The 24,946-nt window shown below is 34.6% G+C and overlaps 1 protein-coding gene across 3 annotated transcripts in view; it reads left to right on the forward strand.

The window, feature by feature from the left end:
- The window catches only part of LOC129800024 (rho GTPase-activating protein 92B), a 31,363-nt gene extending 12,538 nt beyond the window's left edge, over positions 1-18,825 (forward strand). Inside the window, exons 5-9 of one of the 3 annotated variants that reach the window (XR_008751574.1) lie at positions 6,498-7,064; positions 7,274-7,555; positions 10,639-11,430; positions 11,491-11,955; positions 13,212-18,825. Coding sequence is in view for 1 of the 3 variants with exons in the window: in XM_055844377.1 (XP_055700352.1) it covers positions 6,498-7,064; positions 7,274-7,555; positions 10,639-11,430; positions 11,491-11,522 (1,673 nt within the window). In the remaining 2 variants the exon portion in view is untranslated. Of the gene's footprint in view, positions 1-6,497; positions 7,065-7,273; positions 7,556-10,638; positions 11,431-11,490 lie in introns of all 3 variants that reach the window. The other 2 variants (XR_008751575.1, XM_055844377.1) reach the window with 2 other exon arrangements.
- The last annotated feature ends 6,121 nt before the right edge of the window (positions 18,826-24,946 follow it).

A 24,946-nucleotide genomic window follows, 5' to 3' on the forward strand; every position in this document is an offset into this window, starting at 1 on the left:
ACACCTCCCGCTGTCAGTAATCATTATTCAACATGATTGAATCAATTGTGGAGCAGAAGATTTGCTGTCGGCAAGTCCGCTTGTCATTGACGTTGCCCGTTTCTGGACAAGACATACTTAATTTTTTTTAAGCCTAGACACGATTAATAATAATTGAATCAATGTTAATGCCCAAAGAAAAGACCTCTACTTTTTATACAGTCCTTCCTTTAACATTCACATTAAGCTACTGTCACTTAATAAGATCAAAACAGAAACTTTTACAGGCTTTAAAAAGCTATATTCAAACTAGAGGGTTAACCCAGTTCCCGAAGGTTTCAAATGCAAAATAGCAAGAAATCGGGATAATTTGCCCTTAATATGCAATCCAAAGTAATAAATTTTCAAGAAATCTTAATTGTTGCGAATTTAGAGAAATTTAGCCATATGGCTAAGCCTTAGTTTTAAAGCCAAAAATTAACTCAATAAGCCGAAATCTTAACCTTTTTTTAGTAAGATTTGTATGGCTTATCATTTGGAATTTATTGGAATTACACCTCCATTTGACGTCTATCCTAACGATACAACGACAAATTCTATTCCTTAGAAGAAATTGCTCCATCACGGGTGAGGAAACAAATCATTTCCAATAGAGAGATGTCCAAGGTTCTTTCTGAACCGAAGCATCTTCTCCATGGTCACAAAAAAACCAACAGCAAGGCTGAAGTCTCGCAGGAGCTTTTGGCACTGTGTTATGACAAATCTCCGGAGGAGGCTAGACTCAATCTGTGGAAGGAAGTCTTTTCACCAGATTTTGTCGAATTAAGGGAAGGCCTTCCTCCTGGTGGTGACCAAGACTGGAAGACATGGAAGTCTTTCAATCGTTTGAGAAGTGGCGTAGTGCGCTCAAGAGACAAGAGACAACGATGAGGATTCTCCGAATGTGACTGTGGAGTGGATCTAACCACCCCCCACTTGTGTGTTTGTCTGTTATCCCCTGCCTCATGCGGAACCAGGGGCATGACGTTTCCTATGTTTCCCATGTGTTTCTAGCGTGCCGAAAAAACTTTGCAGTTTATTCGGTGTTTTCTGTTATTGTGGAATGAATTAGCGATAAGTACAAATACAAAATAAAATCCAATTTAATATGGAATGGGCAACCGAAAACCCCAAAGTGACAACCTACTTTCGGAGATATCTCGTAAAATGTGTACGAAAACAGGGAAAAAATTACACTAAGGTCGCATTTTTCAGGGCTAATGTCACCCCCCTGTGCGAAACAGGGGATTTGATGTCGGCAAGTCCGTTTGCCCTTGACGTGGCCCGTTTTTTGGCAAGACAAACTTAATTTTAGACCTCGACACGATTAATAAAACACCTCAATTAAATCGGTCACGTTGGTATACGTCAATTAAGTTTTTAGTTATTTCTCTTAACGATTTTTCAAGGTTAAAAATCAAACATCCTATATTGATCCAAGTTGAATTTATTAGAAAACTTTTCGACTTCTTACCATTCTAAACCGTTTAAAATAGGTTTTGAACTAATAAATCAATTTAATGTAATTCTTTCATGATCACAGCTATTTTATTAATTAGTGCATTCAATAGTACTTCTAATGTGCTAAACATACTTAAGGCTTAAGTCGAGAGACGGCTCAACGCATGTATAAAAATAATTATTTGATTACATTTCCATTACTTTCCGTCCAAGTTGTCTTCCGGCCTAAGCCGTAACTCTGTCTAGGACACAAGGTATTTTGCGAATGCTCTGTAATAATGATGAATTTAGTTAAAAGCAATTGATCACCAAGTAATATGACTTCGCGGTGTGTTGAAAATCGTAAAGTTTATTCTTCAAAACAAAGTGAAACTTTAGAGAGTTAGGTTGACTGTAATAAGTAATTCTCTGAAGTCTGGATGAGTTTGTCTCATCACCTTTTGTTATTATTATCTTTTATCAGTGAAACAATAAAAAAGGTTACAATGACACAATAAAAAGACTTCTAGATGTTTTTGAACTGGTACTTAGTACAATACCCTATCAGAGAAGGCAATGCATTATGTTTACGATTTCCAGCGCTCTGCAAAGTAACTTCACTTAAACTATTTCTATTTAATATCAAGGGAGAAATATTCATTGCACTAGAGAGACTTCAAGTGCTTATCCGTTTAAAGCATGTGCACGCCTAAGTAATTTATTTATATAAATCTTGGTTCAGTCATCACAAATGGAGCTGCTGACTCGTTGTTGATTAGGTACTTCAGCAATGATTAATTCATTTGAACAAAATAGCACAATCAATTGAGGAAGCCCTATTAGATTATGAAAATGTATTTGAGTCGTTTGAGTAGTTTTGCATGAGACGTACATCCCAAAAAAAAAGAAAGAAATTTACATTAAATTCTTTGAGAAGAACAAAGGAGAAAAAAATCGCCTTGCATAAAATTTTGCACAATGTTGAACTTCAATATCGCAATTTTAATTCGCTTTTCGCAGATAAGTGAAAAGATTAGTCATAATATGGGGATTAATACATGTAGGAGCTGAAATACCAATTTATCAGAGTGAAAATGTAATGCTCGAGAAGAGGCGAAAAAAAATTATTATTATTATTATTATTATTATTTTTCTTCACTGTGTCTCTCATTCTATTTTGAGTGCTTCTGGATTGTGTACTGTGAATCACAATAATCACAGTAATGAGATTAAGAGCGCGCAACATGTGAAATGGTTGGAGTGTGAAAATGAATGTTTCACATATCATTGAAATATACAGAGAGTCTCTGCTGCCTCCAAATTAATTTATCTCTCACTCGAAAACTAAACCAGAGACAATTAAGCATCTCAATGTCTCCTATGAAAAATGTGACGAAGCGTCATGAATTTTTCCTTCAGACGGTTTTTTTTTTGCTTTTTAATGATGTAACGCGTCTTGTTGACCACTCAATGAAATTGAAAATGCCACTCAAGTTTGTGCCTCATTTCATTTTGTGCTGGGAAAAATATTTTATCAGTAGATAAATTGGAATTTTTCTCTTCACTTTTCAACACATCATATCATTGATTGTAGGGAACGAGGGGCCAGTTTCACGAAGTAAAAATGTATCTTTAAATCTGTGGTTGTTTAAATAACAGTGCGAAAGCTCAATGGAAGGCATCCATGCAGTTTTGTGCTTTATTGATAGAGAATTTGCTAAAGAGAATTTGCTTTGTTATTGCTCGAACTCAAAGAGATAGCAATATACAGCAGCAATCATAAGTTTGTTGCAGTACTCATGTCTAGTTAAAGAAGCCCTAAAAAATTATTAAAAATATTTTTAACATTTAAGTTTTTGATTCCATTGCATTCTATGGTTATTACGGTTATTACTCTTTCTAATTATAGTATTGATAAAAAAATAGTAGTAATTTTGCATTACTAATAAAATTAATTCAAAAATTAATGGAACTTTTCATCGATCAAAAGTTTGTTACGGTCTACACTAATATTTAATATTTCCACCATTACTGCGAGGTAATCCTGCAATTAGTTCAAATATGGAAAAGCAAAGCTTCTTACACTCGTCTTGTTTGAAAAGAGGCTAAGTCTCAAGGATGGTCTGCCTCAAATCCTTCAAACAATGAGGTGTGAGCACCGATTTTGATTTTAAGCAAAGATCGAAGATTTTGAATGGGTGAGAGTTCTGGACTTTGGCGTGTCCAGTTCATAACGTTACTGCCTTCATCTTAAGGGTATTTTGTGATGATATTGGTCTTGTAAATTTGTAGTGAATTGTAGGATAAAATCGACACCAATCAAACGATTTCCTTCTAGTATTATCACCTCTCGCATAAGTTTAATATACACTGAAGCATTAACTTTTTTATTCAAGAGTACCAATCTTTCCACCGAAGTAGCCGTCAAATAGCCCCATATCAAGGCACGTTGCCCTTATTCTTTAACAGTCAGATTTTACACTTCATCGGTTGTCTCAGCAACTGTGCTAACTGCATCTGCTTTGTGTCTGCATTCATTGCAAACGCCGCGCAGCGAAGCGTTGCTTACAACGAATGCAGACACAAAGCAAATGCAGTTAGCACAGCTGCTGAGGCAACCGACGATTTGTAGTATGTATTTCCTTCTGTCGACGCCACACGTACAACGTACGCTCATCCATGTAAATACTTCATTCGATTCATTGATTCATCCGCCCAGAGAATCTTTTGCTAGAATTCCGGGCTTTTGATAAGGTGATCAAAAGGCGATTAAGGTGGTTAAAATTGATATCTTCATTATCGCAAATAGTTTAGAAATGCTGTGCAGAGATCCAGGAGGAAGTCAAAAATACTATTCTGGAAAATATCGATTTTTTGTCAATCGAATCAGCAACTGTACTAACTACATTCGCTTTGTGTTCAGGGGAAAGGGCCCATATTTTGCACGGTCCTAGGCTTTATAATGACTAATTTTTCTATGTTTCTGAATAAATGTGACTCCACAATATAATTTAAAAAACAGGACACTTTTTCCTAATTTTTAATATAAGGGTGCGATAAATCACATTTATTCAAAAACATAGGATTTACTCATTATGAAGCTTGGGACCGTGGCAAAGCATGGGCACTTTGCCCTACTGTCGTTGTAGACGATGCATCTCTGCATGTCTTTTGCAACAAAGGTATGCTCAAAGCAAATACAGTTAGCACAGTTGATGATTCAACCGCCATTATGGGGCGAGTCACTGAAGACCGCAAGTCGATATCTCTTACCGTTTGAAATTCCTTTGGCTAAGAAAATCCGTTAGTAGTCTGTACGATGTATGATTATGTCCACCTCGCAATCACTTAATGAGTTTGATTGCGGTGGTTACGGTGCCCTTCCTATCAAACCATTGTACGCACAGGGTTTCTTGGTGCAGCATACAGTTGAAAAGCTGTAAGGGGAAGTGGGGCACTTTTGAAATTGGTATTTTTCTCCTACGTTTTTAGTGGAACTGAGCCATATCATAATGTAATTTAGCTTCTCAATCTGATTGTGCAGCTAAATTGTATCATGATAAGGCTCAATTGTATTTAAAAATAGGTGAAAAATCCCAATTTCAAAGGTGACCCACTTCTTATGAATACTTAAGAACCACTTCTTAGAATCCAGAACAGCAGAAATCCCACAATTCTGTAGAATCTTTCGGATAAGTCTCTCCTATATCCAACGTTCCACACATCGTATTGGATCTTTGTCCCAGGGCATAGGCATATACTCGAAGTAGGCCTTCTCCATATCCGACGTCCAATACGTCGTCGTTAAGACATTGCAGAAGAATGAATTAAAATATCGAGTTTTGAAATTTTTAGTTTTCATTCTGAACACAAAATGATCTTCGGTAAATTGCCCCATCCTCTTATAGCAATATCTGCTATATACCTCATCGCCAGCCTTTCGGAGTAGACCCCATTGCTCATTCCCGGAGAGCTGCGAATCGAACATCCTCTCAGCTTCACAGTTGAGAGACTGGACACTCTACTGAGACTGAGTTCATATAGAACAAATTCTCTATCCTCTCACAATACACATTGAAATCACAGTCTGCGGAAAATTCTTCTATTTGCCCCACTAGAGGTTTATTGAAGCCCGATGCAGCTGACGTAGTCTCTGTCGCGAAATTCGCCATCACGCACGCGATTCACTCCCGAATTTTTTACAAGTTAAACACTTTTTAGACTTTAATTTTCGTCGCCAAAATGTAGCATCCTAGTGGAAATAATAGACGGTTGGTTGAGGGTGAACTGAACTGAACGTTTATTCAATCCTGGGTTTATATCAGAGACATGCAAGAACCGTTGAAACCGAATTAACATCAAATGAAACATGTATGTCAATGGTCAAAACGCTACCAAAACAAACTTTTTTTGACGTTTATTCGGTTTCAACGGTGCTTGCACGCCTCTGGTTTATATAGTGATCCTAACAGAGAGGACCGCTACTTCATAGTCTTGATGGACTTTGTCATCTCATTGTGGGTCTTCTCCAATGGATGGTACATTGGACCCTTTTGATCTTTATCTCATACATTTCACTGAAAAGCCGATTCGCATGCAGCTTCGGGATAGTTCATCGAACGCTCTCCACTCCATCTATCGGCGATATATTTACTCTCTGAAGTTAGCCGTTATAGCACCCCTCAGAGTCACCATCCCAACTGAACAGTGATTAGTACCGTTGACTTAGAAGAGTATTCGTCAGGACGGGCTTTCTCCCTCCAACTCCTCTAGGCTCAACAGTCCTAACTACATTTTAGTATTCCTTAAGTAGTATTTAGTTTTAGTACATCCCATTTATGAGACGCTCAGAGCAGAAGTGGTCTCCTTTGTATGCATTTCCCTGTTAAAAGAGTTCACTTAAGAGTCCACATAAGAATACATTTTCGAAAACTTAAACTTCACACTCATAAAACAGCCCTACCATCCTCTATATACCTTCAACACGCAATCTCAAAGGAAGAAAGTTATTTCTTTCTTGTTTTACTTTTCACTTTCAGCGAACACCAAACTGAAACGAATGCGATCGGCTATAGACGCCCATGTTATTGGTCCACGTCTTCCGCCTGAATATCAGGATGTCCATGTGATTGCCGGTGTCTTGAAGGCATACCTACGTGATTTGCCTGATCCACTCCTCACATTCAATCTGTATAGTGAATTTGTGGCTGCGGCTCAGCGTCCAATTGAGTCACAGCGAAAAAGTGCAATTCTCAATGCAATCCATCAATTGCCAGATGGTCATTACTACAATCTACGCTATCTGACCAAATTTCTATCGTGTCTGGCTCAGAAGAATGCCCACAATAAAATGTCTTCGCAGAATATTGCGATTGTCATGTCGCCAAATCTGCTGTGGGCCAGAGAATGTGATGAGACAGATTATGCCCAGAAGGTTAATAGTACAGCGGCTGTGAATACAATTGTGGAGTTGCTTGTATCCGATTGGAATTTCTTCTTTGATGGTGATTTCGATTTCTACGTAACAATGTCTAAAGATGATCTATTCTCAGGCAATAGTGGGACATCCGGTGATCAAGAAGCACCCACAAATGTTGTTAACTCAGGTGAGTGTGGAAAATTTTCAAATTGGCCTTTATACATTCAAAAATATTTTGTTGCACAGCTCGTGGAATATATTTGGAATCGTGTAACCATAAAGTGCTATAATGTTTTCCCCCATGCCAAAAAAAAAAATGTCTTTTATGCAATTGGCATTCGATGAAAGTGATGATGAGATAATTTCGGATGACTTTCACTGATGATCGAATTTCAGGTATGGACAGCATGTCCAAGTCAATGAATGCAGCATCACTGGCGGTAGCTACAGCAACGGCAAATGCCAACAATGTGAGTGGGAATTCGGCGAGTCACTACCAATCACATTCACGCAGCAGCAGTCACGATACTAGTCTAATATTGTTAGGAGATCAGGTGAAGCGAAGCCAGTCAAATAGTTCGCTGTCGGATCAGTCAAGTCCACCGCAGGGGAGTCCAAAGTTGCCAATGCGACGGCGGCACAATAAACCAACGGCTCCAACGCCTCCTGATATGAGGGGTGAGTGTTTGATCAAATATATTTATTCTTATCTATTTTCTCAAGTTCGCGTAAATTAGGTCTTGTAAATTTGGGAATTCCATTGATAGAGATGAGATCATAAGAAATCGTATGTTATCGGAATTGTTCTATTGGAACGAAATTGTTTTGAGTTACAGAACTTTCATGACTGAGAGCAGAATTCTGATTCTGAATAGAATTTTTATAATTGTGTACGGAATTCTGACTGAACAGATTTTTTATTCATCCGAACGGAATTCTGACTGAACAGATTTTTTATTTAACCGAACGGAATTTTGTCTGAGCAGATTTTTTATTCATCCGAACGGAATTCTGTCTGATCAGATTTTTTTATTTATCCGAACAGAATCCTGACTGAACAGATTCCTTATTCATATGAACGCAATTCTGTGTGATTAGATTCTTTTTTCATCCGAACGGAATTCTGTCTGATCAGATTTTTTATTTATCCGAGCGGAATTCTGTCTGATCAGATATTTTTATTTATCCGAACAGAATTCTGACTGAACAATTTTTTATTCGTCCGAACGGAATTCTGACTCTGAACAGATTTCTTATTCATCCGAACGGAATTCTGACTGAACAGATTCCTTATTCATCTGAACGGAATTCTGTCTGATTAGATTCTTTATTCATCCGAACTGATTTCTGTCTGATTAGATTCTTTATTCATCCGAATGGAATTCTGTCTGATTAAATTTTTTATTCATCCGAACGGAATTCTGACTGAACAGTTTTTCTATTCGTCCGAACGGAATTCTGAATGAATAGATTTTTTGTTCGTCCGAATGGAATTCTGACTGAACAGATCCTTTATTCATCCAAACGGAATTCTGTCTGATTAGATTTTTTATTCATCCGAACGGTATTCTGACTGAACAGATTTTTTATTCATCCGAACGGAATTCTGATTGAACAGATATTTTTATTCATCCGAACGGAATTCTATATGAACAGATTTTTTATTCATTCGAACGGAATTCTGATTGAACAGATCTTTTTATTCATCCGAACGGAATTCTATATGAACAGATTTTTTATTCATCCGAACGGAATTCTGAATGAACAGATCTTTTTATTCATCCGAACGGAATTCTGTCTGATTAGATTTTTTATTCATCCGAACGGTATACTGACTGAACAGATTTTTTATTCATCCGAACGGAATTCTGATTGAACAGATCTTTTTATTCATCCGAACGGAATTCTGTCTGATTAGATTTTTTATTCATCCGAACGGAATTCTGATTGAACAGATATTTTTATTCATCCGAACGGAATTCTATATGAACAGATTTTTTATTCATTCGAACGGAATTCTGATTGAACAGATCTTTTTATTCATCCGAACGGAATTCTATATGAACAGATTTTTTATTCGTCCGAACGGAATTCTGATTGAACAGATCTTTTTATTCATCCCAACGGTATTCTGAGTGAACAGATTTTTTATTCATCCAAACGGAATTCTGTATGATTAGATTTTTTATTCATCCGAACGGAATTCTGTCTGAACAGATTTTTTTATCCGAACGGAATTCTGACTGAACAGTCTTTTTATTCATCCGAACGGAATTCTGTTTGATCAGATTTTTTATTCATCCGAACGCAATTCTGACTGAACAGATTCTTTCTTCATCCGAACGGAATTCTGACTGAACAGATTTTTTATTCATCCGGACGGAATTCTGTCTGATCAGATTTTTTAGTCACCGTAAAAAATTCTGTCTTTGGTCAGATTTTTTATTCATCTGAACGGAATTTTACTTTAAATAATTCTGTTATTCAAGAGAATGGAATTGTGACAAATAAATCAAGGAGATGAACTCCCTTTTAATGCGTCAGGGAGTGCAATCCTTTCATGACAAGAAAACAGATTTTTTTTTGCTAAAGCTTCTAGCGCTTCAACGCGTCTTCCGCAGTGATCAAATCTGTGATTTGTCTCTGAAATTTTGTCCGCAAACTCTATTCAGTATACCAATTGAGGTTTTACAGGAAAAAGTGGTAATTCGTCGCGAGTGCTCCTTGGATATTGATCTAAAGTAAACTCAATGCTTAAAAAAGAGCACCCGCGACGAATTATCAATTTTCCCGAATTTAATCGACCGTAGATACTATCAAAAAGATATTATCATGTCACCCCCCTCTGAGGGGCCTCAGTGGATAGAGTAGTGGCTCTATGACTGTGAGGTCTCGGGTTTGAGACTAGGCATCTGCAGATTTTTCAGCTGTGTATTACTCTCGAATTCGTCCAGTGAGTGAATGAAAAAATAATGCCAATGCATTGACAATGAACCGCCTAAAAAGAGAGGTTGGTATGGGAAATAAGTTTCGACGCAGCGGTTCCGAAAGGAATATAACCGACCCATAGACAAATCTTAATCTTAATCACCCTCCTCTGACTTCGGACAGATTTTTTATTCATCTGAACGGAATTCTTACTGAGCAGAATTTTTAGAATCATGATCAAAATTCTTCTGATTTTAAATGGACTTTTTTATAGATGTTTCTTCAAAACGGAACAGAACGGATTTCCTTATGAACAGATTTCTTCTGACTTATGACAGAGTTTTATGAATACGAACGGAATTCTTCTGACTTTGTAAAGCATTTTAATTTATTCCCATGGAATTTTGACTGCACAGACTTTATTTATTCGAACGGTATTATGACGTCGAATTGTTTTTTTTTATAAATACTTCTTCTGAACGAACTGTATATATGGATTTCTTCTGATTAGAGCAGAATTATCCGAATGTTAAACGAAATTCTTCTAACTTATAACAAAATTTTTGTGAATGTGAAAGGAATTCTTCTAACTTCGAACAGAAAGCTTGTGATTGCTAATGGAATTCTTATGTTCCGAATGGAATTTTTATGAATGTGAATGGATTTTTATTAAAATGTACTAAATTCTCCTAATTTATACCAGAATTCTGTGAATGCGAACGGAATTCTTTCGTCACATTAGCAGTTTTGTCAGGCAACTCATGAATTACAGCGCAGAGTTGAAAGTCTAGTTTTTATTGTTGTTGTTGCTGTTGTTTAATCCTTATCATTAGGTGAGAAGAACAGTGATCGACAGCGCACAGAGAAAGTTAGTGAGAATAGCAATCACCAAAGGAGTCGGAAGGAGAGTTCATCGCAAACGCCACCGTCAGCGGTGAAAAATCAACAGCGAGGCAGTGTGGAGAACCTCGCGAAGCCGGAAAAGCCACCGCGACCTGTGATGTCCGCCGAGTGTCAGACACTCAATCGGATGGCGTATAAGTGTGCCAAGGCAGGAGCTGCGGCTGGAGTGACACCGCAAAAGCCCGTTGCTCTGCCCAGAACATCAATTCCACCGGCCAAGAATGGTAGTGGCGGTGAGACGGGGGGCAGGAGTAAGAGTAGTGATGAGGATGATGTTGTGATTAGGGTGAATAGTAGTGAGAAGCCTGCCATACCCGAAAGACCGGCTACGTTGATGCGACCCATCAGCTACAAGGGCTCCCTCCAGGAGGTCAATCAGATTCCTTCCGGAGGGGTCAGTGTGGGTGATGTGAAGAAGACACAGAGCTTTCGACTGAGCTCAGGTAACACCAACAAAGATCCCAATACGCCAACTGTCCTCGAGAGGACGCACATCTACAATGTGGACAAGCAGCAAGTGGCGATTATTGATGTTGGTGGTGATTCCAGCAATGGACGACAAATGGCAAAGGCTCAACAGTCATCAGATCCTGAGCCAGAGCCATCTACTCCAACAGATTCTGAGATCATGGCTGTGCCCCCGTCGCCGCGTGGGGAGCAACAGAAAATCAAGCGACCGCAGATTCCGGCTCCACCGCCCCCAGCTGCCGTTACACGAGCAAGTATAGCGGCTGATTCGACAAACTTATAACAAGAACTTTTAATATAATTCACCTCCACAGTTGAAGGAGGTTCAGTCAAACTAGCTCGGTAGTTGGATTAGCTGGCCAGTTAGTGGACAGAGACGAGAAGGTCACCAAAAGATCCCAAATGTGAGGTGAACTATCGCTTAAGAAATGCGCGCATCTGTGAAATATTGTCTCAAAGCGACTGCGTAAGTGATTTTTTTTTAAGTTTAACATGTTTTTTTCTTCCTTTTTTACATTCACTTTATAGAATTTAGGGATGTTAAGGCAAACAAAAAAAAAGTGCAAGTGCAATTGGCTATAAAAATTATTCAATTTAAAGTGAAAGATTCTTTTTGAAGTGAAATATTCGTTAATTTTTCAATATAAGCATTTTTGGTCAGTATTTCGGCGAAAATGGTAAGTGAAAGATCGTAAATAAAAAACCCAAATTTGATTTGTAAAAAACAAATTAATAAATAAAAATTGTGTCAATAGACGTCATATTTGGTGAGTAAAAAAGTAAGTAACTTATAATTTGGTCAGTAAAATAGTAAACTTTGATCGGTATATAAACCAAATTTGATCTGCAAATAAATCTAATTTACCCAGTAAAAATTAAATTTTCATTAGTAAATAAATTTAATTTGATTAGTAATGCATTCGGTACACCTTTTAGCTCGGTATCATGAAATCAAAATTCGTGTCCCTTTCTTTCTCAAAAGATTTGCATAAGTCTATCTCACTCTTTCTTTCTCAAAATTGGACTGACTTAATTTGGTGTGATGTTCAAAAGAAGAAGAAGAATGCAAAAGAGTGGGATAGACATATGTTAAACTTTTATGAAAGAAAAGGATATGAATTTCGACTACACGAAATTTTCCTGAACTGAATGGTGTGCCAGAGCCGTTATGCCTCTGGCACACCTTTTAGCTCGGTATAATTTCATGAAATCAAAATTCGCGTCCCTTTCTTTCTCACATGTTTTGCATAAGTCTATCTCAATCTTTCTTTCTCAAAATTGGACTGACCTAAATTTAAATTGGTATGATGTTCAAAAGAAGAAGAGGAAGAGTGCGAAAGAGCTAAACATATGCAAAACTTTTAAGAAAGAACGGAATGTGAATTTTGACTTAATGAAATTTTTCTGATCTAAAAGGTGTGCCGGAGTCATAAAAATCACATTTGCTCAGTAAAATGTCAGATTTAGTTAGCTAAGAGATCAAATTTCGTTACTAATGGCTCCGGCACACCTTTTAGATCAGGAAAATTTCATGAAGTTGAAATTCGAAACCCTTTCTTTCTCACATGTTTTGCATATGACTATCTCATTCTTGCGCATACCAAAATTCGATTAAGCTAAATTGAATTTGGAGTGATGTTTAAGAGAAGAAGGAGAGTGCAAAACATGTGAGAAAGAAGGGGATCCGAAATTCGACTTCATGAAAAAAGGTGTGCCCGAGCCATTAGCACTCTTTTTCTTCTTTTGAACATCATACCAAATTAAATTTAGTTTAGTCCAATTTGGAGACCAAAAGAGTGGAAGAGACTTATTTAAATATTTTGAGAAAAAAGGGAAAAGAATTTTTATTTCATGAAATTTGACCGAACTAAAATGCGCCGGAGGCATTACTAATTTTGTTTTTGTTACTGAAAAAAATAAATTTTTCTTTTTACTGGTTGAATTTAATTTCGACTGTTCATTTGGCAGAAGTAACTCATCAGTCTAGACTAGATATTTGACTAGTCAAAACAATTTTTACTGACCAAATTTGAAGTCTTGCAGTTAATTTCGACCAAAATACTGCCCATTCTGATGTTTCCGTGACTATTTTTCTCTGATGAAAGTTGCCAATATGCATAAAAGCCAGTGTACAAAAGTTGTGAGCATTATCATGGTCAAAAAAAAATGTTATCACACCAAATAATTGCGATATATTTGTGTTTTTTTCCTATTTGTTTTCGGTCTAATATTGATGGGAAAATTATGAAAAAAAAGAACAGGAAATATTTTCACTTCACATGCCATTTCCTGCTCACATTGTTTTTACTTTTTGCCTGGTACAGAGACAGAAAGAGAGCGAGAAATGAAAACAATTTATGCAGCTACAATCACTTGTTAGTAGAAACAAAATAAAATAATTCTCTGTATTTATTGGGTGAAAATAAAAGAAAAGCAAAACAAATAGATTATGCTAAAAAGTTTTATAGAGAAAAAGGAAAAAAAGAGAAATGAAACATAAAATTACATGATGCAAGAAATTAATCAAATTCACAATTTTCCTAATATTTACCTCCGCAATGATAATAAAAAAAATATATTCTGCATTTTATAACAAAAATAAAGAAAAATAAATAAAGAAAGAAAAAATATAGAGTGATTGATAAGTAAATTTCACTATTCATAATCTATTTTAGCCAATATATCTTTCAAGTGGTATGATTTAAATTAATCATCTTCTATACCACAAATTTAACAATTTATCTATTAGAGGACATCTTTTCGTATCTATTTACTTCACATTGAATGCATATCATCAAGAAAGTCTCTCTTCCCTCATCTCAATCATTATAAATTAGAGCAGTATTTCTCAAACCTATGAGTCACATCAGAAGGAAACTCTTAAGAAGCTTAAAATAGCGCCTTATACTACAAATATATAGTAATCTTACCTCTTGGAATCCAAATTTTTCACTCTTAAAACATACGTCCCAAAAGATAATCAATAAAAACTACTTGTACTAACTTTTAAATACAGTAAAATGCCGGATTTCCGGTTATTTTTGACCCGGTTACCTTTAAAAATTTCATTGGAATCAATGGACATGGTAGGGTTCTTTGCCGTATCTTATGTGTCATTATTTATTGGATCGAGAGATTCCTATGGTTATTTGTTCGTTGGAACTGCATTTTTAACATTTTACTAAAAGTTTCATTGCAACCAGGAGCAATGTTTTGCCCTGAGAAGTCTGAAATTATTTTTTTGGTCCGCCTTCCCTTCCCAACTTGCCCTGTTGAAACTTGAAAAGGTCAATAAATCTTCCAATTGAAGAAGGAAGGCTTGAAAACAGTGCAGCTGCAGCAGACTTATAATCTCTAAGTTCTGTCTTGATCGCCCGTCTTAGCCCATAAATTATTGTGTAACCGCAACGGGAACTTGTTCTGTCGTGCACAGTGAGTCCCATCCAGTCCGGTCATCGTGGAACAGTCAAATGTCGATCTTGAGGTCTGTTTGATTTTGTGCAATCAAGTTAATTCAACAACGGAGCCCCAAGATGGTAGATCGATAAATGTCTCTTTCGTAACCACCGTGGTTCGTACCCCAAGCGAGATCCACACAAACGATGTCCAAAATGACAAAATCCTGGATCTCGCTGTGACGACCGTTACGTCTCCTTTTTGTATTGATGTACATTCCGAGAACGTAGCGAGCTTTACACTGAATCTTCGTCAATAACATATTATGGGCGAAATCTACGCATTAAGGCGTATCGTGTATACGGTTAGTTAATGCACTTGGTCGTGTTTTCAGTACAGTGACAAATTCACTTGGGTTCAACAGCTTCAGTTGAAGAACTCGCTATAAACAGCTTGGTATACAAAAATTCTGTTACTTTATGCGGAAGGCTGAAAAACTCATATTTGTTCAAGGCTCTTCAGTGGTACGATTAACTAGGAGATCTTCAGACTCTACCGAAATCTAAGTATCACAGAGGTCTCCTCTCTTTTGATTCCTAAGGCTAAAATAAACTTCTTTCTTACTACCTCCTCTTCATCTCATGTTGAAGTTGTATTTGTCTTCTCACCTGTAAGCTGCGACAAATCTTCGGCGTTAAGATAACAAAACAGAGGTTTGCATACAGACGTCTAGCATCAAGAAATCCTCCGAAGGAATACTTGTTTTTGGGTTGCATTTTACATTTGTTGTTGCCATATTGCGATGTTGACTGTTGACATTAATTATGCTAGACTTACTTACGGAGGTTAAATTACCAAGACACAAGCAGATGAAGCAAGAACCAAGAGAAATTTGATGTAAAACTGGACAAACGTGCAATATAAACTATCAACTTCCTTTTCAATTCACATTACTCTTTATTTCGATACCAGTAATATCCTTGTATGATAGGTAAATCGCAGTGGTTTGCACCAATTTATCAGGCACCCTGACTGATCCACTACCACCCATTAGAATCCTGCTCCTGCACTAATCGCTCTTGAAAAATATCTTGCTAGACCAGATAAATTTCGTTTTTAGTTCGTAACTGACCTCTCCCTTGAAGTCATCGTGTAGCACGAAAAGGGCCGTAGCGCTGGGGGGCATTGAGGGGCAAACTTCCAATGCCCTACCTTGAAAACCAGAAACTAAGATAATGTTCTAAGTAAACTGTTCGTAGTATGATATGGTTGTGAAGAAATTAATCTCCTATTAAATGGTCTGATACATCTAATATAATAGAGTTATCGATTGAAGTGCTTAATGCAATTGGTTAAAATCGTATGGAAAATCAAACGATAATTTTGTGGAAAATTTAGATATTTTCATAAACATCTTTAAAAAAAATAAAATAGAATACTTATCCATCATTTTGGCATTGTTATTAATAATTTGATTCTTACATTTCTTACATAAAATACTCAATATAAGGTAAAGTACTCTCTAGTCGGAGGGTTCCTCAACTCGGCCAGTTGAATTATTTAACTCTTTCCGGACCACAACATATCCAGCGCACGAATTTCAGTAAAACTCACTTTATTGTAAGTCTTGGTTGTCAAATATGATACTTTTGTAGAGAAAGAATTTTCTCCGCCTCTGGGAAATTGGAAAACTCATGGGAACTCTCGTCCCCAAAAGAATGAAAAGGAGACAAACTTGGACAAACTTCAATTTTCCAAAAGCCAATAATATATCAATTTTGTGAATTATTTTTGCGTGTCAAATGACTCCTTTAAAATGTTGATCACTAAAACAAGAAGAATTATTGACTGCTAAATTTGATTAATGCCGTACCTTTAACTACTGATGCGCTACCTTAAATTCAACTCTAGCTACGGCCCTGAGCACAAATGCTAAAGATCCCACACCAGAATATACTGGAGCACCCTTCATCGCTAACCTCCCGGAATTGAGCCCCATTGCCCATTCCTAGACAGTCTCACGAATCTGATGCCTTGCCTTCCTCGCTTCGCTAATGAAGACCGACTGAGAAGCCGATTCGATTGTGCCTTCGAAATAACTCGTCGAGCACTCACAATCCAATTTAACGGAACTATAGCGATATCGTAACTTGAGGTTAGTCGTCGTTATAGCACCCCTCAAAGCTACCACTCCAGCTGAACAGTGATTTACCGTTGGCTTAGAATAGTCTTCGTCAAGACGGGCTTTGTACCTAGATAAGATATTTGTTTGTTCCAAAAACTTTTCTTTACAGTTTTGTTACGAAATATAGTTACAATTTTCTTAGAGTTTTCTTTTGGAACCGTCTTGATACGGTGGAATGTCTACAAATTTGAGTTGATTACGTTTTATGTAAATTCGTTCCTGAAAGTTGGAATAGAATTTGTTGCAGTTTTGTTCCCACTGTCAGGAACAAATTGGTACATTTTCTCTATAACAATATTATTCCTACATTTGTAACATATTTGTTCCAAAAATTTTTGGTGTCCGTGGACGAGGTAATTTTCGGAACGAAATTGTTCCTCATATGGGGAATCTTTTTGTTCCCATTGTCTGGAACAAATTCGTTACTAATATTGGGTATATTTTTGTTCCTCCTAGAAGGTACAAATTTATTCCAAAAATTTCCGGTATCCGTGGACGAGCTACATTTTGGAACAAATTCGTTACTAATATTGGGTATCTTTTTGAGTCTCGTAAAATGAACACGATTGTACCAAAAATTATGGTGTCCGTGGACGAGCTAATTTTTGGAATAAATATGTGCCGAAATTTTTTATCGTGTACCCTTGCAACTTCAAGCATTACAAATTTGCGTTCCCTTTTATTATATAAGTTCAGGAGCCAACTTCTGTTGCGAAAATTGCGAAAAGGCCACTCAAACTTGCAAAAATTTCAAATTAAACTGAACACTATTAATTTTATTTAATTGAACTCACAAATTTGATGGTACGTAGCGTACGTACTTTGTACTACTTAAGTAGACCTAGACAGACATACGACGCAGTAACAAGTCTAAATTCTTAAAAGTTCAACCGTTAATTTTCTTCTTATTACAAAGCTGAAAAATTATTTGAAATAAACTTTCATATGTATAGTATGCTGTACTAAACCTTTAGATAAAATATGTACCGTAATGATAATAGTTTTCTTCTTAAACTCAATAATATTCCTTTTGGAAAAAATCATACTAGTCTCTTTCAAAAAGTTAATAATCGGGTCGTGGAATTGTATAAAGAAACAAAATGTAACAAATCACAAATCTCTTTTTAAACTTTGTAAGATAAAAGCTATATTTTTCTAATTCATATCTAGCCGAAAAACTTAGAATGATTGCATAAGTGACTCATAAAAAAAAGATATAGCTTAAAGTTTGAGAAGCACTGCTCTATACAAAACTTTCTTAACTCAATCTTGCTTACAATATAAGAAGAAAAATATAGATAAAATGTTTACCACAAGAAATTATCAAGCATATGAATCGTTATCTAAATCACTTAACTAATGAAAAAAATGATTAGTGAAAATTAAAATCAATTTAGGCTGAATATTGAAATAAATTTTCCTTTAGTTGATGACACACATTTTCCAAATTGTTGTCTAGGTAATGAACAAAAAAATTGAATTGTTTTGGTTTCATAGGCAATGCGCACGATTAAAAAAAAAATGAAATTACAAGAATAGTGCCTGAAACAAATTTGAAAAAAAAAACATAATTTGTAATTGCATATTTTGTAAACGGAAAAATTCTTGTGAAATAAAAGAATGTGAAGCAATATTGTGAGAAATAATTGCAGGTAAATTGAAACATTTTCATAGAAAGTGTGATAAATGAAAAAAATAAGTATTTGTGTTGGTATAGACAATTTTTTTGTGACAATATCTTTTTTATCACTATCTTCCTTCCATTTACGAAATTAAAAAAAGTAAGTATAAAAGAAGAAAGATATAGTTTTTGCAGATAAAAAAAATTCTGAGAAGGAATTAAAAAAAAATACCGACAATATAAATTTCGAACAAATTTCATAAATATTCATAGCAAAATGGCAATTTTTTAATCCACTTTATTATGATCACTTTTCAACTTCATAATATTTCATGAAAGAAAGTGAGAGGATAGGAAATATAGCTCTATATTGTATCCTTTGTATTTGAGCAATGTGAAGAAGCGAGCAGAAGAGCGAAAGAATATACAAATTATATTCAATGTAAACAAGTATTTTTTTTAGTTTGATATTCAGTGAAAATCAACAAGTGTCCAATCGATTATTAATTTTGTTTGTCCTTTGGATTGAGAATATAATTGGTCATGGAATAGAGAATTTTATCGATTAAGTGTGAGGTAAGGCAAAACTTTAAATGAATTGAAATCAGATTGATAGCATGAAGGATATTTTATTACTCCAACTCAAAGAGAAAACCATTTATAGTCTCCTTTGCAACTTGTTACCAACCTCAAAGTTAACCCTTTAAGGACGATTAGAATACCGGTGTCCCACAAAGAAAATAATTTTTCCTGACTAACCTAAAGTTATTTTTTTCTTATGTTGTACATAATTGTAAAGTAGAAGGTTGACGGAATCTAGAATATTTTTTGCAAGTCTCTGCTATTTGCTATGTAGTAAATATTTAAGCTCAAAAATGGCAAATTTTTAAATTTTAAAATTCATAATTGATTTTATTTATTTTTTATTACTTCCCTTTTTTTTTAAGCAAAACCCTTTTGGCAATAAAAACTACAATACTCATACGTAATATTTTTCATTAAAGCGAAAAATATTATTTATTGGTATTGTCAGAAAAATTACTTAAATTTTTGGGCTATTTTTGTCTCTATTGTTTTTTTTTTTGTTTCTTTAATCCCCCTTTTTAGTCTAATCTTTTAGTCTTTGACTAATTACAAAAACTATGTTTTTTCAGTTTTTTTTGTTTCTGCAATTTCTCCTAGAATTATTTTATTATTTCCAAATTTTCTTTAAGTAATTTAGGTAAATCTTTCATCCATTATGTAACCGAAAAGCTTAGATTATTTTCAAAGTTAAATCACTTTGAAGGGTCTATTTCAGAGACGATTTCATTAAATTTGAAGTTTTTTTTAAATGATCTTTAAATACCCAACTCTGCGCTGCATTGGTACTAATAAGAGGCCAAACGGTAAGTTTGAGGTATCGAGTTCTGGTCTTCGGTGTCCTCTCAAAAGCCGATATTAAATAAATCTAGCTAATAAGTCTAAGTCTTTTGATACTTTGCAACAGATTGTCAGTTTTAATCTGAGTCACGAAATTAAATACAGAAATTGTTTCTTTAACCGTTCAAGTACGAGTGGGTCACGTTACTGATGATCGCAGCAAAAAAAAAGAAACTTTTCTTATTACTGAAGTGAAATACTTATAAACTTTATTTAGATGGTCGAAAGATTTTTTAGCTCAGTGGTAATTCATTCGTTTTCAAGATGTGAATGATTTAACTTTTAAAGTTGTAGTACCTTATTTGATCCGGTGGCAGCCAAAATCCCGAATTTTCAAAATACTGAAAGGGATGAAATTATATGGAGGAAAATGTTTTGAATAATTTCCCAAGACCCCCAAGACACAGATTTCCCTTTGCCTCCAGCAAACGCGGGTGTAATCATGGGAGTAGCTATGACACTTTTAATAATTCGGGATTTTGGCGTTCGGAATTTTGGCTTTCGGGATTTTGGCTTTCGGGATTTTGACCGGGACCTATTTGATCATATTCTGGGTAATTTGAAATAAAATTGAAGCAGTGCAGTATTGATCTTGTAAACAGTAAGTTTCGCCAAGTAAGTTATAATGCAATGCAAGGTACTACAGTGAGAAAATGTTTTATTTTAATCTAATATCTTGATATTTATTTGGAAAAATTCTGAGTAAATATTTGAATCAAATGACCTAGCTCTCCATACAAAATGACCCCGTTTTGACTTCAAAATAAAATCACTTTAATTTTATATATTTTTTATTAGACTCCAAGAATGAAAACTTTTCATTAAATGTGAATGTTTAAAATTTTGAAATAAATATTTCTACTGTCACAATATAAACATAAATAATGTATTTGAAATAAACAGTGTTCTGTTTATTTCAAATAAACAGAATTTTCGTGCTCTGTTGTTAATGTTAAAATTTTACTTTTGTATCAAATATAGCATATTTTAGAGGTAAAATCCTTGACTAAAGTACACCTAGCGAGCACCAAATGCTAACCGATTTCAATTCAGCTGAAAATATTTATTTATTTTCAGCTAACCTTAAAACGAAACTCGCGAGGCAGTAACATTTCCATATTTGGTTAGAACTTTTTGTTCGAGAACTGCTGACCGATCAGCATATTTTTGCTGATCGACTCAGAAAAAATATCCTGAAAACACTGCCTTTTTCAGCGAACTGTGCTCGCTGGGAAATGTCAGTATTTTCCAATGTATTTCAACAAGAAGTGTATTTATATCAAACCATATAAGACCTTTTAAAACCATTACTTTACACTTTTTATTATTTAGTAATATCGGTAATATCAGTTGGTTTTGTATTTATTTTTATTGAATAACATTTAAAAAAATGGAAGGAAATGTGTTCTTCGAATAAATAAAAAACTGTTGGCTTTCCCTAAAATACAAATATTATTGCACGGATTTTTACTTAAATTCTAATTATTTTAATACTTTTTCAGTTCTCAAAAATTAAATTATATTTTGATTTTTAAACGTTGCAACATTTCATATTAAAGATATTTATTTGTAAAGGCTCTGGGTAATAGGGGAAAGCGCGCTACCTTCGGACGACTCAAACTTCGGACAATTAAATTTTTTCTCTATGTTCCTTATGGATTTCACCCATAGCTGTTTCTGAAAATTTGAGGCATTGGACTAGCAAATAAAATAAAATCTTGTGATGGACCAAATTGATTTATAACACATTGAAAAAAATTATTTGTGCGAAGCATAAATCGTCCGAAGGTAGTATCTAAGGTAGTATCCGTCTATCTAAGTTTAAATTACTTTCTTTTAGTGCAATTATTATACTGACATGAACCCTCGAGTTGTCTCACATTAACGATGTTACTCACTACAAGCTGGTCTAAAGGCCTTAACCGACCTGAGAATTAGCCGAGAGACTTATTTCTAATTATATTAGAAATAATGGTCAAACTACATTTCCATCATTTTCCACTAAGTCGTCTCGCGGCTTAAGTCGTAAGTGTGTCTAGGGCATAAGCTTAACCATTCGTTTTTTCCCGATCTTAGTAAAATACATAAATAAATATTCCTTCAAATATTGAGTAAAGTGATTATTCTTCTATGGTTTTAATCAAATTTGCTACTTTCGGTTTTTGGTATCACCTCATCGCTATGAATGAATTTTATAAAGAATATAAAGAATGTTATACAAAAATTCTTGGAAAAATATTCAAGTACCTTTTGTGATACGCGTTTAAGATAATGCAATTTTTGCTAGTGGAAGACTCTCAGGCTTGACGGTTTTACAAGTTCTTTGAAAAAGAAATTAAAATAAGCTTCAAAATTTTACACTTTTATGATAAAAAATTTTAAGCAAATAAAAAAACAAAAAAATGATAGGGAACTGGTGAACGTCGGTGACTCGGGCAGCGTAGAAAATGTACTCTTTCCAAAGCTTTCGGGTCGGACTTAAAACTTTCCTCAGGGTGCTCGGGGAGCTCATATAGAATTTTCTTGCTTTATCAATTCGACCACTCAGAATATAATGCGACTAACTCGATTTTTTGCAAAATTCGTTTTTTTCGCTTTTCGGATACTCCGTGACACCCTCTACCTTCCCTGTGAATATTATACCTGAATATAAATTATTTCCAAAGTTATAGCGCTTTTTCTAAAAGAGCAAAATCTCACTCATTTTTCAATTCAGTCAGGATAAGAGCCGCATAACTCGACCGTGTGACGTCATCATTTTGCTTGTCAAAAGTATCCCGGCTGATTTCACGACAATAGATAAGCTATTATTTGGCTGCAAATATGTATAGTCTTCAATTTGGTAATAACTAGTCAATAACTAATATTGTTAATAATAATTAATAACACTTCTATAAAATTAAAAAAAAATGGATCAAAAACTAAAAATTGGATATTGAATACGAAATAGGCGTAAAATGCTAGTATTTTTATATGGAGTTTGACAGCTGTAATGGACATTTGAATGGCTTATATTTTATAAAGACCAAAGAAAATTTCACGATTTAATCCAGAATATAAATTTTGCGAATATTGCAATTATTTATGAAATATTACTGATATCTTGATAGTTTTTTGAGGTTCTCTAGTATTGCAAGTGTTGCAAAACCTGGATAAAAGCAATAAAATGCTAATATATTATGCATCAAACTTCTCCTTGGCGCGAGAGCTCATAACCTATTAACTTTTAAGAAATTTTGTTGCTTGAAAATTGGTTAGAAATAATAATAAGAAATATGTGAAAAAGTGAAAATAATAAAAACTAAATAATATAAGACCTACAGGTGGTGTGGTTATCCGTCCTGTGAATCCTACTTCACTGAAACACTACCTCTTGGTTCGATAATTATATCTTTTTATTAATCAATTTTCACATGAAAGTTTTCTACATTTTCTTTCGGATAATTAGCCGCCATTCCAAACTTCACTTCTTCTACTTCTTCCTCTTCCAGTTCCCCATCCTAGACACACACCAACTGATCGACATTTTCCCATCACTATAGTTCCCACAGGGTAAATTCTGTAATTGTCGTGGAATTTTCACGCTTGCGTTTGAAACCTGTCAATGCCAATCGAACTTTTGTTCTCATATCACATTTGTTCGATTCGAAAATGCAATTAATTGATTTTTTCACACTTTAAAACCCAAATTGGCATTTTACTTTAATTTCAAGTGATAACACTAATGTATAGAGAATTTAATTAGCTTTCGTTTAGTGGAAAAAAATAGTTGATAACTTTTTTATTATGTTAAAAATTGAAAAAAAAAAACTAAAAAATGGGCGTAAAATACCAAATTGGCGTAAAATGCTACCTTTTTATACGTAGTTGGCATCCGAAATGGACATTTGAATGGCTTATACTATATAACCTCAAAAATGTTAATATTTTTGAGTTTTGTCACGATTCGAAAAATACGTGAAAATAATAAAATAAATATTAAAAATTAAGTAATATAAGACCAAGAATTGATGTAGAAAGGTAATGTAAAAAAAGGTGAATATTCACTTTTCGCTTTGTTTTACTTTTTCTTTTCTTTTTAAACTATATATGAGAATTTTAAAAATTTACAGGATAATATATAGATATGAGTTCTAAGATTCTTGCCAAATTGTTAGAAAAAAGAAAATTCAATATGTAAACAAATAGTATAAGGAAATTCAATAGAAGTTGCCTTTTTGCTACGAAAATCTGTAAAAATTCATTTTAGCATTTGTTGTCAATTTTCACAAAATTTATATAAAAATGACTAGAAAAATGGGAAAATTTTTATTGAAAAAATAATTTATGAGTCCTAGAACTGCTGTAGAAGTTTTACGGAAAGAAAAATATTGAAAAATTGCTTTTTTGTGGAGAATAATTGCACTGGCATTTTATGCCAGTTTGGTGTTTTACATAATTTTTTTGGCTCGGGTTTTAAAGTTTTAAAATGTCTTGAAAAAATTACTTATCAAAATTAGAATACCTGGACAGTGATGCGTATGGGGAATGATATCGAAACAATTTTGACAAGTGATGCGTGACCAGCCGGGTCGCTTGGCAGCGTGGGAAACTCGAGTTGTTCGGGTCTTATCCTGAGCTTTTGATATGACAGCTCAGGAAAAATATGTTACAACTCGGAAAATATTGTAATAGTTATTAAAATACACATTATTTTGTGAAAGTTTTATGGAATTAAGATAGCTATTATCGAATCCTTCCGTTTGATGTACAATATTAGGAAAGTGAAGTTAAATTAATTGATTTATTAGCAAATGCAAATCTCAGCTTTAAATCGCTCTCCTGTAAAGTTGGCCATTCGCGAGTTAGTCGGATTATATTCTGAGTGGTCGCATTGGTCTATTCATATAGGACATAAGTTTTGGAGGCTCTGCTCTACAAATTATTAATGTTTTGATTATTTTTTTTTAAATTTTAGCTATTAAAAATTCTTGCTTTCTTCTGTGTTGGACTTCTTTTTAATAAAATGAAGAATCTTTAACAGCAAAAATTACCAAAAAAATATACCAATAAAAAATTACCAGAAAAAAAGAAAAACAAAAAAAAAATCATAAAAACTAAAGACCATAAAACAAGACAAGAAATAGAGTATAAACATGAAACAAAT

The sequence above is a fragment of the Phlebotomus papatasi genome, chromosome 1 (genome assembly GCF_024763615.1).
Source record: "Phlebotomus papatasi isolate M1 chromosome 1, Ppap_2.1, whole genome shotgun sequence".
Classification (NCBI taxonomy): Eukaryota; Metazoa; Arthropoda; class Insecta; order Diptera; family Psychodidae; genus Phlebotomus; species Phlebotomus papatasi.